Raw genomic sequence first — 16,215 nt, forward strand, 5'->3', positions numbered from 1 at the left:
TTGTGTCCAGTTACCCAGCGTTATAGTTCCCTCAAACAATGTAGGCTACAACAAAGATCCCCATCAGACTGGAAAATAAGTAGGAAAAACTTACACTGTATGCAAAACACCGCTTAAATGACATGCTAAACTTTACTAAGATTACCATTATGTTACATGAATGTTAAAACACCACCACACAAAATTACTTAAATATATATCTACTGAATGATGAATTTCTGCAAATAATGTCAAACCCCAAATACACAACATAGCTGTACTATAAGTAAAGATGTACACATTGACAGAACTAGAAACCACTTGTTGTGAAGTGAATTCACTGGAACAGGGGAGGGAGAGTGCAACATTTAGCGGCTGAATGTTACCAATGTTATCAATATCACATTTCATTCAATGTATTTATCAACAATGTCACTTACAGCGGCTTTAGAATCAGCCAATTGTTTTTATTTAGTCAGTGATCCATTAATTTGTATTCATCCCACTTTCTTTCATACAAAACGTTTGATGTTATATCAGTAGTGACTGTCTATGTCATGTACAGTTTCTTGTCAGTTAACTACGTTTTTTTGCTTCTCACCTGTGATATTCAACAGTAAACAACTTCTTTCTCCATCTCTGATGTCAAGCTGTTTTAAATGCCATATCGGTCAGATATAGCTAAATGTGGTAAAGCTGTTCTCACATCGCTCTAGTATTACAACTTAACTATTATGAACTTCTGCCCATAGACGATAAGAAGTAGACGATGTCACATAGTCACACCCAGACCGGACAACGCCGTGGTAGCGACATGTCAATCACATGGTAGCCAAGCCCGAAATCATACACTGCTTTATCACCTATTTTAATCTAACTGGGACTACTTACTAAATGAACACCATGCTGTATTGAAGAAAACTTGAAACTAGCAACTGAGCCCATAAACTCATGTTTACATTGTTTACTGATGTAATGAATAAAGTAAGAAGTAGGGTCATTTTCTCGAGGACTTCTGTACTGTCTTCTTTTGCGAGGTGTCGCCCCCTGCTGGCCATCAGAAAGAATGCAAGTTTAAGACATTTACACATTGGCTTCACTTTTTAGAACCGGCTGAATTCTGCCTTGAACTCTTTAAGTTCAACTCGATGAGTGTCATGTCTGTGTGTTAGCAGTTCTTCCTAAAAATAGGTTACATTGCCCTCTCACATTACACCAAAGTCAAAAATATTATTGGAGCCCAAAACAATGGCATTTACACTCAGCTGCCAATTTATTAGGTACACCTAGCAAAAAATGACAGTAACCCAGTCGGATACAACAACGATGCAATAAATTGTAAATCTTTGTTGTTGTTGTTGTTGTTGTTGAAACTGTTTTAGAGAGGTGTTGATTCAACTGTATGATCATTTTGGAGACTGCAATTTATTAGTGTTTCTAAAATTGTGTGCACCATTTTTTTAATCACCGAGTGAAGATTAATATTTATTCCACTACTTTAGTCCAATGCATCAACCACTGCACCATCAACATGATTCACTCCAGCAGAAGGAGCAGTCTCAGTTCCAGCAAAAGCTGTAAAACCAGATAAACTGTTGATTTAAGGGTGTGTGTGTATGTGTGTGTGTGTGTGTGTGTGTGTGTGTGTGTGTGTGTGTGTGAGAGAGAGAGTATTTACCCATTATCAAATAATGTAACAGCTCATTTTCTTAACTTCTGAGTTTAATTGAATAGTCAAATAGTATTTGATTAGGCCTAAGGGCTCATACTACAGTAGATTTTAGAGCACACCCCCGGATGTAGAGGTGCTCCACAAATGGCAGCTCCGTCTTGGTGAACTAATGACGGTGTGTGTGTTGCATGTGTGTGACTGTGCATGTTTGACTGTGAGCATAATGAGATCTGATGTATTGTAATAAGCTGTTGATGAATGGCCTATGCAGGAGATATTGACAACCACGTTTTTACAGTATAGACAGGTTCACCTCCAGGTATCGCTCACAGCGATCATTGGCAACTCTCCAGGGTTAGTCCCTGTGACTTAAGATACAATTGTTTTTTAGCATTTTAATCATCATCTCCTAACCATCGGAAACAGATGAAACGAATTTGGAACTATGGCCCGGACATTTCCAAAGATCCTACTATCCTTACTAATAAGGTAGGGCTGCAAACAACTGAATCACTAACTTATATATAGCAGTGCATTTTCTTTTTACAATAATAAAGTTGAACACTATTTATCTCAATGTTTACAAATAAGCATTCATCACATCGTTAACAGAAGTCATAACTTAATGTTCTTTTTCGATTGTACTACAGTTTGCCCTTGAAGACTGAATTCAACTTTTCAAACTTTTGTTTGATAAAAAAAAGCTTATTTACTGGACAAACATGACTCAAAGTGAGGTTGTAATGACTGTATAGTCCTGCATCTTATGATGTTTGTATGTCTCCTATAGATCTTTATCAAAGCAGACATTTTAACTTGTCTTGGCAGGACAAAGACAGATGTAATGAATTACATTATATTATTAAAATTGAGCCTTCTAATGTTATAAGTAACACATTTATGCTTTTACTGCAATTACAAGTCAAAATGTCTGTAATGAGAACACAGACTTAGTATTTCTTTATGTTTGTAGTGATTCTTATATTTCTTACATTGTTTAATTTTTCCTTTTTTTCAGTTTTTTCTGATTTTAAACTGTTGTTTGAGCAGGACTCTCATGTGGATGATAGGGTTGAGAATCCTGACCGTGGAAACTGGAGCAACAAGACAGAGTACATGCTCTCAGCAATGGGTTTCGCTGTCGGCCTGGGAAATATCTGGAGATTTCCATATCTAGCCTATAAAAATGGAGGCGGTAATTATTTGCCGTAAATTTGCAGTTTAGAAAATCACTCATAACATGTTGTAAATATTGTGACCCTCACAGAAACTTTCTTTTCTCCCTGTGAGCAGGTGCCTTTCTCATTATCTATTTCCTGATGTTGGTTTTATGTGGAATTCCTCTTTTTCTCCTGGAAAATGCCATTGGTCAGTTCTGCAGCCAAGGTCCAATCAACATGTGGAGAGCAGTGCCAATACTTCAGGGTAAGCCCGAAATATCAGTCGAATACTTCTGAAGGCCGCTGCTTAAAACCAGGATATTACACGTTTGCTCCTGCTCAACTATTAAATCCAAATTAAATGTGAGAGATATTCACATAATTTCATTCAATTATTGTAAAAATGGTTGCAACTATCAGTTATTTTTATAGTTGATTAATGTAGCAATTTTTTTTGTGAATCAATTAATTTGTTTTTAAAATGACAGAAAGTAGCGGAAGTTTGGTATTTTTGGTAACTTTGATTATAAGGTAATGTAGATAGATATAGATTCCAGGGGGAAATTAGTTTGTAGCAGCAGCAATTTACAGAGTAAAATAAAATCTTAAAATATATATAAGGGGATATGGTAATATTTTAACAATGGCTTCAGTTTCTTCCTCTGCCCAACAGAAATGTTAAAATAGAGAAAATGGCAGTAGTGGGTTGAAGGCTCAGTGGGGTCAGATATTGTTATTTTTAGTCACACATTGTGCCATATAACTTATTATAAATGCATTCTAACCTGTTAACTTCTACAGGTGTTGGTCTTTCCGTGATTATGGTGACCACAATAATGTCAATTTATTACAACGTCATCATCGCTTACAGCCTGTACTACATGTCGCCTCCTTCCAGTCTCCTCTGCCGTGGTCCAGCTGCCTCAGTTGGGCTCACAGCAACTGCAGCAACTCTCCTATAGGTGCGTTTCCACTCCATCATCATGTGCTGATCAAATCTGCTGTTTGGTGACTCTTGACCTTAGTTACACTTCCAGTTTTAACTGATATGAACACTATCAGGCACCATAGACCAAATGTTACATAAACACAGCTTCTGTAATATGTGTATTACACCCATCACATACATTGATATTTTAAGCAAGCCATTCAACCACTGGTCCTCTCTCTTTTTCTAGTGTACTGCAATGTAAGTGGTGTTTTAGTGGCCAACTGGACTCAGGAAAACAGCACTTGTCCTTCATCAAACATGATCACAGTTCCAGTGCAGAGTCCGAGTGAGCAGTACTGGGAGTAAGAATCACACACTAGTGCAACCAAGGACAAATACACACACTTGTCATACTGCTGTGACTGTAAAGTCAGATGTCTCACCTCCTCAGTCACGTGGCTCTGCAGAGATCCAGTGGTCTGGATGAAACAGGACCAGTAGTTTGGCACTTGGCCCTCTGTCTGCTGCTGAGCTCCATGATTGTTGCTGCAGCGCTCATCAGAGGCATTAAGTCATCAGGCAAAGTAAGACAACATCCATCTCATAAAAAGTCCTTTTCCACAGTTTGTGAACTGATAACTGTTCGCATTGAATGTCAACTTATAAGAGGAACAATATCATCAACAAGACCCCTTATGTCCAAACCAACAGACTGCAAACAACTGATAATCAATTAAAAATAGACAACTATATTCAAAACAGACAAGTGGACATGTAAACAATATAAGCTCCACGCAGCTGCAGACATTTAACACTGCACAGTTTTTACACACCATGTTGCGCGCACTACGTTGCTGTGCAAGAAGTGGTTGTCTAGATAGTTCAGCAGTGTGTTGTTGTACTCACCTGTCTGAAGTCTTCATTCTTAAAGCATTACATAACTGATCCACTCAGCCTCTCTGTCCCAGTACAACCAGTCCACGTGGCCTCTCGTATATACAGTCACTGTTTATTCACTAGCACAAACATGCTACCCTTTAGCATTTGAGCTGAAAGTATGCTGGCATGAATGTATGAAGAGAAGTTCTGCCCTCCTGCGGCCGTAGACACACCTGCAGCTTCTTCTCTGCTGCATCAGCTGATTTATGTCCTGTCTTCTGTTCCATTCTCTATGAAACTTTTGTTTTTACTCTGTAACGGATGCGGCTTGAAATGTAGCAAAGTACAATGCATGTGATAAAAAAAGCATTAGAGCAAAAGTTAAATTACCGATTTTTTTAGTACAAGTCCACAAAAAAACGACTTTCTTCCAGTAACTATATTAAATGTCACTCGTTACTTCCACTCCCCCTTTCAATACATGAACATAAGAACTTGGTGCTGTGCAGGAATATACATGCCATGCTTGTTGCATTGCTCTGTGTTTAGCTCACGCGATCGGTGTACGATTCCTGGTTTTTGCCTCTCCAGGTTGTGTATTTCACTGCTACTTTTCCTTATGTGGTGATTCTGATCCTGCTGATCAGAGGTGTGACACTAGAGGGAGCCACAGATGGGATTGAGTTCTTCATTGATTCCCGATCCAATTTTACTAAACTGACAGAAGCGCATGTAGGGACCCAACGACCCATGTTTAACTGCAACACAAAACTTGAGACCCTACTGCCACACTAAGTACAGCTAATCCCTCTCATAACATGCTGGTGTGTTTTAGGTCTGGATGGATACAGCAACTCAGACCTTTTATTCCCTGGGCATTGCCACAGGTGGAATTGTGACTCTTGCATCCTATAACAACTTCAACAACAACATCCTCCTCGACTCAATTGTTGTAACCCTCTTTAACCATGGTAGGAAAACGAGATTTCATTTGAAGCACGAATCAAGCATATCTATTTTTGATTAATCACTGATAAAAATCATTAGAACTAACAATATCAGGGTGTAAGTCATTTAATAAATATTAAAGCCACTATATACATTTTGAATTATACAAACTAAGGAACCCCTGAGTGGTATAAAAAAGGCAGCTATCCAGTGGGTCCATGGAATCCTCAGAGAGGCTCATATAGCTTCCATTTTCTGTAGATATAAGCTGCTGGGAAATGGTTTGAGTGGCACCCTTTTATACATTCTGTGAAATATAGGGGTCTGTGTGATGTGTTTTATCTCCTCCTAGCTACCAATGTGTTTGCAGGCTTTGCCTTCTTTTCAATTTTGGGTCATATGGCTCACATCTATGGAAAACCTGTTGGAGCAGTGGTGAAGGAAGGTCAGACACCTATAATATAATACCCCTTACCTTTTTAAAACAAAATGTCAAAAAGCTGCTACAGTATAGGATCTCTGATGTTATGTTTCTCCATCTTTGTGCAGGATTTGGCCTGGCATTCATTGCAAATGCAGATGCTTTGGCTAAGCTTCCCATTTCCCCTCTCTGGTCTATCCTGTTCTTTTTAATGTGTTTCATAGTTGGCCTGGACTCTCAGTTTACACTCTTAGGTGAGATTGTCATTTGGCTCCTCTGTCATACCTCGCTAATTGGCATACATTTACAACCACTCAACTTATTCAAAAGCACCCTTTTCAACACACCATATCTGTGTGAAAGCAAAAAAATCCCTGTTTACCACTCAGCCTAAACACTGATTGTCATCTCTCTTATTGTAATTAGAGGTGATCATCACCTGCCTGACTGATGCTTTCCCTGAAAACTTCAAATCCACACATACCTTATTGGACATAGGGATGTGTGTTACTGTCTTCCTCTTGGGCCTGCCATGTGTCACAAGGGTACAGTAGATCTACTGACAATGACAATATGGACAATATCACTGTCTGTTATTAATACCCTGCTTACCTGCGGTGTGTGTTTGTGTGTATGTGTGGTTGTGCATGTGTGTGTGTGTGTGTGGGATAGGCAGGAATATATTGGGTGACTCAAATGGACTACTGGGTTGGCAGCTGGATGATGCTAATTTTGGCTCTCATGGAGATCATTGGATTCTGCTACATATATGGTAAATATAAATGACAGATGACAATATGTAAAAGTAAAAGGCATACCTAACATTTAATAAAATAAACTGCAAGTGGTTTCACTGGCTTGGCTTGTTTCTCAACACTTTCACCCTCTCTGTGGCACTCAGTCCCAACGATTTATTAATATGAAAAGTTAAAACGGGTTAGAAATATATAGTTTTCAAACCAAGAGTTTTCTGTGAGGCTGTACTGAAGCTCAGCAAATATTTGAGCTAAATGATCACATCAGCACGCTAACATGGTCACAAAGACAATGCTTACCATGTTCACCAATTTAGTTTAGCATGCTAGTGTGCTGACATTTGCTATTTAGCACTAAACACATAGTACAACTGAGGCTGAGGTAGTTTTGAAGGAATTTGGTCATAAACCAAAGTGTTGGATAATGATGAATGAAACCATGAATGTCCATACAAAGTTGTATGCCAATCCTTCAAGTATAGTAAGTTAGAGTATCAATAACATTCATCCTCTAAGAACCAAGAATATATAGCACGAATGTCTGCACAACATTTATTGGCAATCCATCCTGTAGTTGTTGAGTTATTTCCATCTGGACATTTTATTTTCATGCATTACAGGAGGGAACCGTTTCATTAAAGACATTGAGATGATGATTGGAAAAAAATGCTTGTACTTCTGGCTGTGGTGGAGAGCATGTTGGTTCTTCATCATCCCCTGCATCCTATTGGTGAGTACAACCTCTCTTTTGTTCTTTATCCTAAAATTGTAGAAATGCAGACTTTAACAGACACCTATTTTTACTTCAAACTCCCACTTCACAAGGTACCTTTTGTAGGAGTTATACCAATGTAGGCCTGTATGTTTTAGTTTGTTTTGTAGTACCAGTAATCTGTAACTTTATTTTAAGTAAAAGTACAAGATTTACTTTGAAAATGTAGTGTAATACAATAACTGTATTTTACAAACTGGTATTGAAGAATCAGAATCAAAACCATTTATTGCCAAGGTATGTTGCACATACAAGGAATTTGACATGACGGGTGGTGCATAACATTAAACAATCAACAACAATAAAAAAAAGAAAAAAAGAAAAAAGCTTTATTAAGATTGTAACTAATAATTTAATAGCCATTGCAGCAGTGCAAAAAACAGAGGAAGACAAAATAGCGCTCTCTATCCTGTAGTGGAACTGGTGACATGCTTCACATGCATTTTTAAATATAGACTATCTGGTTTATACTGTCACATATATTGTTTTTTCTCTCTTTTTTTTCTCTCTTTGTAAAACAAGTTGTAACTATTGTTTCGCAAAGTACTCCATAAAACAATTTTATTACTTACTGGTTAACATCTGTCGTTAATTGGAGAAATATGCTGTAATCAGAGACATGGGCAGAGATTCAGAGGCTCATCCCTAACATAACAAACATCGGATCTTAGCAAATTCAGCAAAACCAATTACTGAATGCAGATTACATGGAATTCTTTGTAATTAGTAATGTAATCCATTTGATTACAAATTTCTTTATCTAACCTGAATACTTTTGGCTTCAAAAACAAACATTGAAAACATTGCAACTGATGCTAAAGAAAATAGACGCAGCCACAACAAATTGACATCCACACATTTTCTCTTTAAATATCTCAAAACATTTTCAATGCAAATAAAATTAATTTTGCATATTCAGTATTTACAATTGGTCAAATCAAATTACCCTTACAACAACAGCACTGGCACAAACTACAGGTATACTGTATACTGTAGTTTATGTTGCTGTTGTTTTTTAATCAATGTCCACATTGAGGACTTTGCTCTTGTAACACTTACTCAAAATGTTCATCTTCCATTTTCCATGTAAATAAAAAGGAATAAAAACTCCATTATTCATAAATCATCATTAAAAAGCAAATAATAGTTAAGTGACCATTAACAAAACTGGCAACCTGAGAGAAGTAACTTACTTTGATGTAAAGTAAAATATATTTGCTTTAGAATTGATCAAATCAAACTACCCTTACAAAAACATGCTGACAGAAACGTATATTTTAAAGATGAAAGAAAAATGTAATCAAGTAATCCTCGACAAAGTAATTATGAATTGATTGCACATTTTTTCAAATGTAATCTGGGCTGATTACAGTTAATTATTTTTTGTAATGTGATTAAATAATCTTGATTACATGTAATCTGTTACTATCAAACACTGAATAGATGTTATGTTCAATAATATGATATCATATGTTCTTTGTTGTTAAGGTGATCCTGGTTGGGTCTTTCATAACCCCCCCCCCCCCCCCCCCCCACACACACACACACACACACACACACACACACACACACACACCTATGGAATGATCCAGTACCCAGAGTGGAGCTTGGTTCTGGGCTAGTGTATGATTGGGTTCATCCTAAACTGGATCCCTGTTGTTGCTGTGTATAAAATGATGAGAGCACAGGAAAGCCCCTGGAATGTATGCATATTGTCTTGTATAATACAGGAAGCATTTAAGGCAGGCTGAGGTTTTCTTCTGTACATTTCAGGCAGTGATGTCCAAGTGTGCACCCATTATTCCTAATAGTACAATATACTTTCTACAGTGTCTGAAGTCATTGTGTTCGCCCTCTGAGAGATGGCATCCCTACCTGGACGTCCATCGAGGTGAACGCTACTCACAAGAACGCTGTGACAGAGTAAGAGCAGTGTCAACAAACGATAAGCAAACGTAAATGTGTATTCAGTTATGATGGATATATTGATACGTTACATATACGACACCTATTATGTCAGTGATTCAGAGGGAACACACATACAGTTTCTGGCTTACATGTGCTTTGAATGATGAGCTCACACCTATGTCTTTTCAACCAGTCAGCTTGAGTCAAAGCTTAACTCCCACATATAGTTTAATCATGTGCATATGAAAAAGCAGACAGATTGCCACATTAGTTTAATTTGGAGCTACCTCCTCACAATTGTGCTGCCATCGGTGAATTTAAGGTCCACTTACTATTTTCAACCACTGCTGTGTAGGTTTGTGTTAAGTTTTTTGTCTTTCTTTTTCTATGGGTTTCAGGACATCTACCTCATCATTATCATATAATGGCTAATTTCAGCTTTTAGGCACTAACTGTTTGTGGCTTAAAGATTGATATGCTTAAAAGTCAGCCACGTAGACCTGAATGGTGTTATATTAATTTGGTCAATGTACCTTCATCAAATGTCTTTCATTGTTTGTAGACTGTAAGTTAGGGGTGTCAAACTCAAGGCCTGTGGGCTGAATCCGGACCGCCACATCATTTTATGTGGCCCGCGAATCCGCCAGCAAAAAAAAAAATAATAATAATAGAAAAATGAAAAGATAGACTTGATAATAAAAATATCCCCTTAGTCGAAATTATGAGATAGAAAGTCGAAATTATGAGATACTTAAACACAACAATCATAGAAGCAGCTCTTTGGCAGGTTACCCTACATTTGACATAGAAATGGATTGTGAGTACATTGAACTACTACTACTACTACTACTACTTTAAACGTGGCTTTACAACAGATGAAATACTTCACGTGGGATTGTACTGCGCAAACGCACCCTTTAAAGGATTTTAAGTTTTGAACAAAGTTAATGTAATAACTTGTGTTTGATGATATTTATCTTTGTTATTTTCTTTAAAAGTTTGATCTTTGATAGAGTTATGTGGGTATCTTAACCCTAAATTAAATGGATTTAAGTTTTAATAACAGAAATGTGCTTAAATATATTTTTACATGTATTTAACTGCATGTACAATATATGTACACTTGAATAAACCATCTAGCAAAATTCAAAATATTAAATCTTGAATTATTTTCATAATATACCTTATTTATGAAATTAGTTTAATTATGTTTCCTTGTCCTTTTAAATATACATTTCTTATTCCTTAGCTTATTATGTTTATCTCTGAAACTCTGAAACTAATTTGGCTTTGCCTTGGAAAACATGATGGCAATTGCTTCCCCGAAAAATCAGATGTATTACTGTTTTAACCCTGCAAACAAAAACAGATGCATCTTGCATCACTACGAAAATCATAATTTAGCAGAAGTTCTGCAAAAAAATGTATACTATTAAAATTCTAGAAGACCAAAATGTCCCTGTGTCTGCAGAATTCCTTAATTTGTGACCACAATGGCAAGATAGAAAATCAAGCAAGTGAATTATATCATTTCCCAACAAATAATTTGCATCATTGCTGACTTATTCCTTATTGCATACTGCTTGCATAATTGTAAACCTGGTTTTGTGTCTTTTTTTTTGGAATAAGTTACAGAAAACTGAATGAAGCTGCTGGTGCTTACACTGTTTTGCTAACTGTCACTGTGATAATGCAGACATTAGTTGCAGGTATGTTGAGGTATTCATACAACCCAGGGTTTTTGAGTTTTTAAAAGATGGTGCTATTTCTTGTTGTTTTTTTATTTTTTATCTTTCTTCCATTTTAGTTTATCTTATTTCTATTGATGGTTCCACAGGGTAATAAAGTAAGGACAATATATTGAGACACTATTCATGTTTACAAATTATAGCAAACTTATTGGTGTGTGCATGTGTTTTAAGGGAATCTGTACTAGTTTTAACCTCTGTTGTTGGCTTTGTCTTTCTGCTACTATATTTTTTATTGCTTTTAAGGTGAACTGTTTGGTTTTATCTGCAGAGACAATTACTGTTTGCCTTTACTTGTTATATACACATTCCACTTCTTTTCTGTTGTGCTCTGTGTTATAAAGGAGTGAATAGATGAATAAACATTTTTTGTTTGATGATCAAAGTTATTCTGCATTGAATAACTTCTTTCTGCTTCAAAAGGTTTTGAGGTTTTATGACTTTACTGTTGAGAAACATGCACAAGACACAAAGCCATCGGTGATCCGTGATATTTATTTATGTAGGAACAGTGACAGCTGTTCCAGAGCTGTTCTTGAATGGGCCTTAGTTGGATGGTCTTATGTTACATGATAGTTGACCCAGCTCCTAACTTAAGAACTTGTTTAAGCCCAGTTGCAGCACTTGCAGCTATCATCAAACACCAGGCCGACAGCACAGTGCTGGACGTAGGTTTTTCCCTGGCTGCACTCATAGAAGTTGTTCTTGTTGGTTGGATCAGGGAAGAGTCCGTTAGACTTGCCAGCGCAGAAGCCAGATCCTGTGCTGCCACCGCTGCTGCCACCGCTGCTGCTGCCGCCACCGCCAGGCTGGGGCACAGCGTGCGAGGTGGGTGTTACTGGAGGCAGGGGGTCAGGACGAGAAGTGCAGGCTGGGGAGAGAGATTCAATAATTTAAAAGATAGAAACAGCATTATTTCTGTTTATTACCAGAGGATATGTGTATTATGCGTACAAGCTCCAGTTCCCAGTCCGCTCTTGATGGTGTTGATCAGGGGGTATTTTCCCTGGCCACAGAAAGTGCCACTAAAGTCATCCAGATCCAAACTCCACACCATGGCTCCACCAAAACCGCTCTGCTTCAACCACTGAATCTGTAGAGCGAAAAAGAGGTGAAATCGAGTGTTAAATAGCATTAACACATAAATGTTTTTGACAGGAATAATAATAATGTATGCAACTTCATACCTTAGTCTGGAAGCTCTTAACATTGTCATATCCGACCCAGGTTCCCTGATTGTAGGCATATGGCACATCCTGTGTGGCGTCCCAAGCCTGAGTGGCTCCTTGCTTCAGGAAAGTGCAGATCTGATAGAGGGGGTGATTTAAAGTTAGAGATCTACACAATACATTTGTATATAATATGTTATACTGTTTTATAATGTATGCATACACACACTGATTCAGAAAAAAAAGGACAAACCTCATAGTAGGCCCAGAAGCCAGCCTGACGGGTGAAAGGTCCAGCAGCTCCGGGTCCACTAGCAGGAGCTCCCACAGCAGTGTTAGAGGAAGCCAGGCGGAAGGTGTGGCCGTAGGTGGGGAAACCAACCAGCAGTTTCTCAGCTGGGACACCATTGCTCTTCCAGTAGTTCATAGCATAGTCCTACATATGAGAGAGTACAGGCCAGTGTGAGAATCTGTTACATTGTTTAATCGTTATTAATTTACAGCAGGAGCCCTCACTCACCACATTGAAGTAGATCATGGAGCCCTGGTCAGCGGGGCCCTTGTACAGAGGGCTGTTCTCTCCGACATTGTGCTCCCAAGAGCCGTGGAAGTCGTAGGTCATGACGTGGAAGTAGTCAAGCACACTGGTGAACAAGACATGATGAGGATTGAATGTTTAGCCATAGCTGTCTCCTACAAAACGTGTCCGCTCATGTACTTACGCTCCAATCTGGGCAATCTGGTATCCAGAGTCGATGGTTCCCTTTCCAGCAGAGACTGCAGCAGTCAGCATCAGACGGGGACGGCTGGTCTTCTTTCCCTCTGCCTCAAAGGCGCTCATCAACTCCTACAAGGAGAGAAACAGTTACAGTTGCTTTACGACTGCATTTTTTCTAAAACTGAGAAGGTTTTGTAGATTTCACTTATATTTCAATTGCATTTGATTACTATATTTTCAACATATAACTTAATAAAGTGATGAAATCTCCTGGATAGATTTTGTGCGAAACCCCTAACAAGTTGAAACCTATATACAGTGTTTAACCACAGTAATGCTGGCTTATATACTACCACCTACAACAAGACTTTGTCTATAGCCAGAAATTGAATAGCAATATGACCGACCTGGACCAAGACGGTGTAGCGCGCCTTATCCTGAGGTGGGGAGCCACGAGAGCCAGGGTACTCCCAGTCAATATCCAGACCATCAAACTGGTACTGACGCAGGAAGTTGATCACACTGGTGATGAAGGTCTGACGGTTGGCAGCAGAGGAAACCATAGCTGTGAACCTGGAGACAGGAAGACAGTCAGAGAGCTTCTATTTGTGCAACGAGTTCCTCTTGGTGAGAGTATTGATCCTCATGTCATTACGACTTACTTCTGAGTACCAAAGTTCCATCCCCCGATGGCCAGCAGAGTCTTCAGGTTGCTGTTCCTGCAAGCAGCAACAACATCTACTTAAACCTCTCACACCTAATCTGTGTATGTGCATACATGATGTATTAATGTGTGTTTTCATGTGTGCTGGAGTCACACTATGATTATATGTGTACTGACTCGTTCTTCAGGGCCTGGAACTGTCCGTAGAGTTTCTCATCGTCCCACTCGTAGGTCTTGATCATGTTGCCATCCATTCCAGCAAAGGCATAGATGAGGTGGTCACAGAGACATGGGTCAACGTTGGTGGGGAAATACTTGCCTGCACCAGGACGGTACTGTCCCCAGTTAGTGAAATAACAGGAGAGGATGTAGGATGATCCTGCAACATATAGAACAATTGCTCTTACATTATGTTGCAAACTTATATACGTCTACACATATCACACCAACACTGAATGCATGAAGGATATAATTACCTAGCTGCACATGCAGCAGGAGAGCCAGTCCTGCAGAGCGAGGAGACAGAATTAGAGAAGTTAAGGAGGAGGCAGGTTCAGTATTAATGAGAAACAATCTGCATTATGCACAAGATGAAACTAAGTTAAAATGTGCAAAGTTTGAAAAGTTTCTATGAGCAAGAAGCTCAGCTTACCGACGCAGATGAGTAGCTTGCCCATGTTGCTTCTGTACAACGAACTGAGGACCAGCGGACTTTTTTATACTACTGGGTTCCTCCACATATCAGCGTTATCTGTAACATTTGTTTGATATGGTTTGGCTATTAACCAAAACTCAAAAGTCAAACTCATTCATTCGTTTGGCCAAGACCAGAGTGGAAAGCATTGATAACCTTCATGTGCCTTTTGATAATGATATGATGCGATTAAATTGAACATTTTCAAGGTTATTTTTGTTGGCCGAAAAGTACAAGACACTCCAAAAGCATTTTAAATTAAGTTCAGGGTTTACATTTTGCTTCATATTTCCTCCAATCTTTTCAGTATTGTGAATACATCAATGGTTTATGAATATTTCTAGTATTTATAAATAACCAAAATAGTTATTAGACAGGATAATTCGTGTTCCATTTCCGTTTACATAAATTGTAAGATACTGATGTTTACTCAGTTGTCCTTAAGTACTTTGCTACATGCTTTATCACCTTTAGACATGCTCACATCAGCACGCTAACATGGTCACAAAGACAACGCTTACCATGTTTACCAATTTAGTTTAGCATGCTAGTGTGCTGACATTTGCTATTTAGCACTAAACACATAGTACAACTGAGGCTGAGGTAGTTTTGAAGGAATTTGGTCATAAACCAAAGTGTTGGATAATGATGAATGAAACCATGAATGTCCATACAAAGTTGTATGCCAGTCCTTCAAGTATAGTAAGTTAGAGTATCAATAACATTCATCCTCTAAGAACCAAGAATATATAGCACGAATGTCTGCACAACATTTATTGGCAATCCATCCTGTAGTTGTTGAGTTATTTCCATCTGGACATTTTATTTTCATGCATTACAGGAGGGAACCGTTTCATTAAAGACATTGAGATGATGATTGGAAAAAAATGCTTGTACTTCTGGCTGTGGTGGAGAGCATGTTGGTTCTTCATCATCCCCTGCATCCTATTGGTGAGTACAACCTCTCTTTTGTTCTTTATCCTAAAATTGTAGAAATGCAGACTTTAACAGACACCTATTTTTACTTCAAACTCCCACTTCACAAGGTACCTTTTGTAGGAGTTATACCAATGTAGGCCTGTATGTTTTAGTTTGTTTTGTAGTACCAGTAATCTGTAACTTTATTTTAAGTAAAAGTACAAGATTTACTTTGAAAATGTAGTGTAATACAATAACTGTATTTTACAAACTGGTATTGAAGAATCAGAATCAAAACCATTTATTGCCAAGGTATGTTGCACATACAAGGAATTTGACATGACGGGTGGTGCATAACATTAAACAATCAACAACAATAAAAAAAAGAAAAAAAGAAAAAAGCTTTATTAAGATTGTAACTAATAATTTAATAGCCATTGCAGCAGTGCAAAAAACAGAGGAAGACAAAATAGCGCTCTCTATCCTGTAGTGGAACTGGTGACATGCTTCACATGCATTTTTAAATATAGACTATCTGGTTTATACTGTCACATATATTGTTTTTTCTCTCTTTTTTTTCTCTCTTTGTAAAACAAGTTGTAACTATTGTTTCGCAAAGTACTCCATAAAACAATTTTATTACTTACTGGTTAACATCTGTCGTTAATTGGAGAAATATGCTGTAATCAGAGACATGGGCAGAGATTCAGAGGCTCATCCCTAACATAACAAACATCGGATCTTAGCAAATTCAGCAAAACCAATTACTGAATGCAGATTACATGGAATTCTTTGTAATTAGTAATGTAATCCATTTGATTACAAATTTCTTTATCTAACCTGAATACTTTTGGCTTCAAAAACAAACATTGAAAACAT

The 16,215-nt window shown here is 37.9% G+C and overlaps 2 protein-coding genes and 1 pseudogene across 2 annotated transcripts in view; 1 reads left to right on the plus strand and 2 right to left on the minus strand.

Moving 5' to 3' along the window:
* Window positions 1-4,727, minus strand: part of zgc:113307 (uncharacterized protein LOC553753 homolog) — a 34,215-nt gene extending 29,488 nt beyond the window's left edge. Inside the window, exon 1 of the mRNA XM_068720038.1 lies at window positions 4,649-4,727. The gene's annotated coding sequence lies outside the window, so the exon portion shown is untranslated. The remainder of the gene's footprint in view (window positions 1-4,648) is intronic.
* Window positions 2,374-9,850, plus strand: LOC137879717 (sodium- and chloride-dependent neutral and basic amino acid transporter B(0+)-like; annotated as a pseudogene).
* A 1,798-nt stretch (window positions 9,851-11,648) lies between these two features.
* LOC137879380 (acidic mammalian chitinase-like) lies at window positions 11,649-14,425 on the minus strand. Its single transcript, XM_068720041.1, has 11 exons — window positions 14,377-14,425; window positions 14,201-14,230; window positions 13,902-14,103; window positions 13,723-13,779; window positions 13,468-13,633; window positions 13,065-13,189; window positions 12,863-12,986; window positions 12,596-12,778; window positions 12,361-12,480; window positions 12,128-12,266; window positions 11,649-12,044 (listed from the first exon to the last, which is right to left on the minus strand). Exons 1-11 carry the CDS (start codon window positions 14,399-14,401, stop codon window positions 11,779-11,781), a joined length of 1,437 nt encoding a protein of 478 aa, XP_068576142.1. The 5' UTR covers window positions 14,402-14,425; the 3' UTR covers window positions 11,649-11,778.
* Window positions 14,426-16,215: the final 1,790 nt, after the last annotated feature.

The sequence above is a fragment of the Cebidichthys violaceus genome, unplaced genomic scaffold (assembly GCF_023349555.1).
Source record: "Cebidichthys violaceus isolate CVI_PGR_0920_01 unplaced genomic scaffold, fCebVio1.0.p SCAF_25, whole genome shotgun sequence".
NCBI classification, from domain to species: Eukaryota; Metazoa; Chordata; class Actinopteri; order Perciformes; family Stichaeidae; genus Cebidichthys; species Cebidichthys violaceus.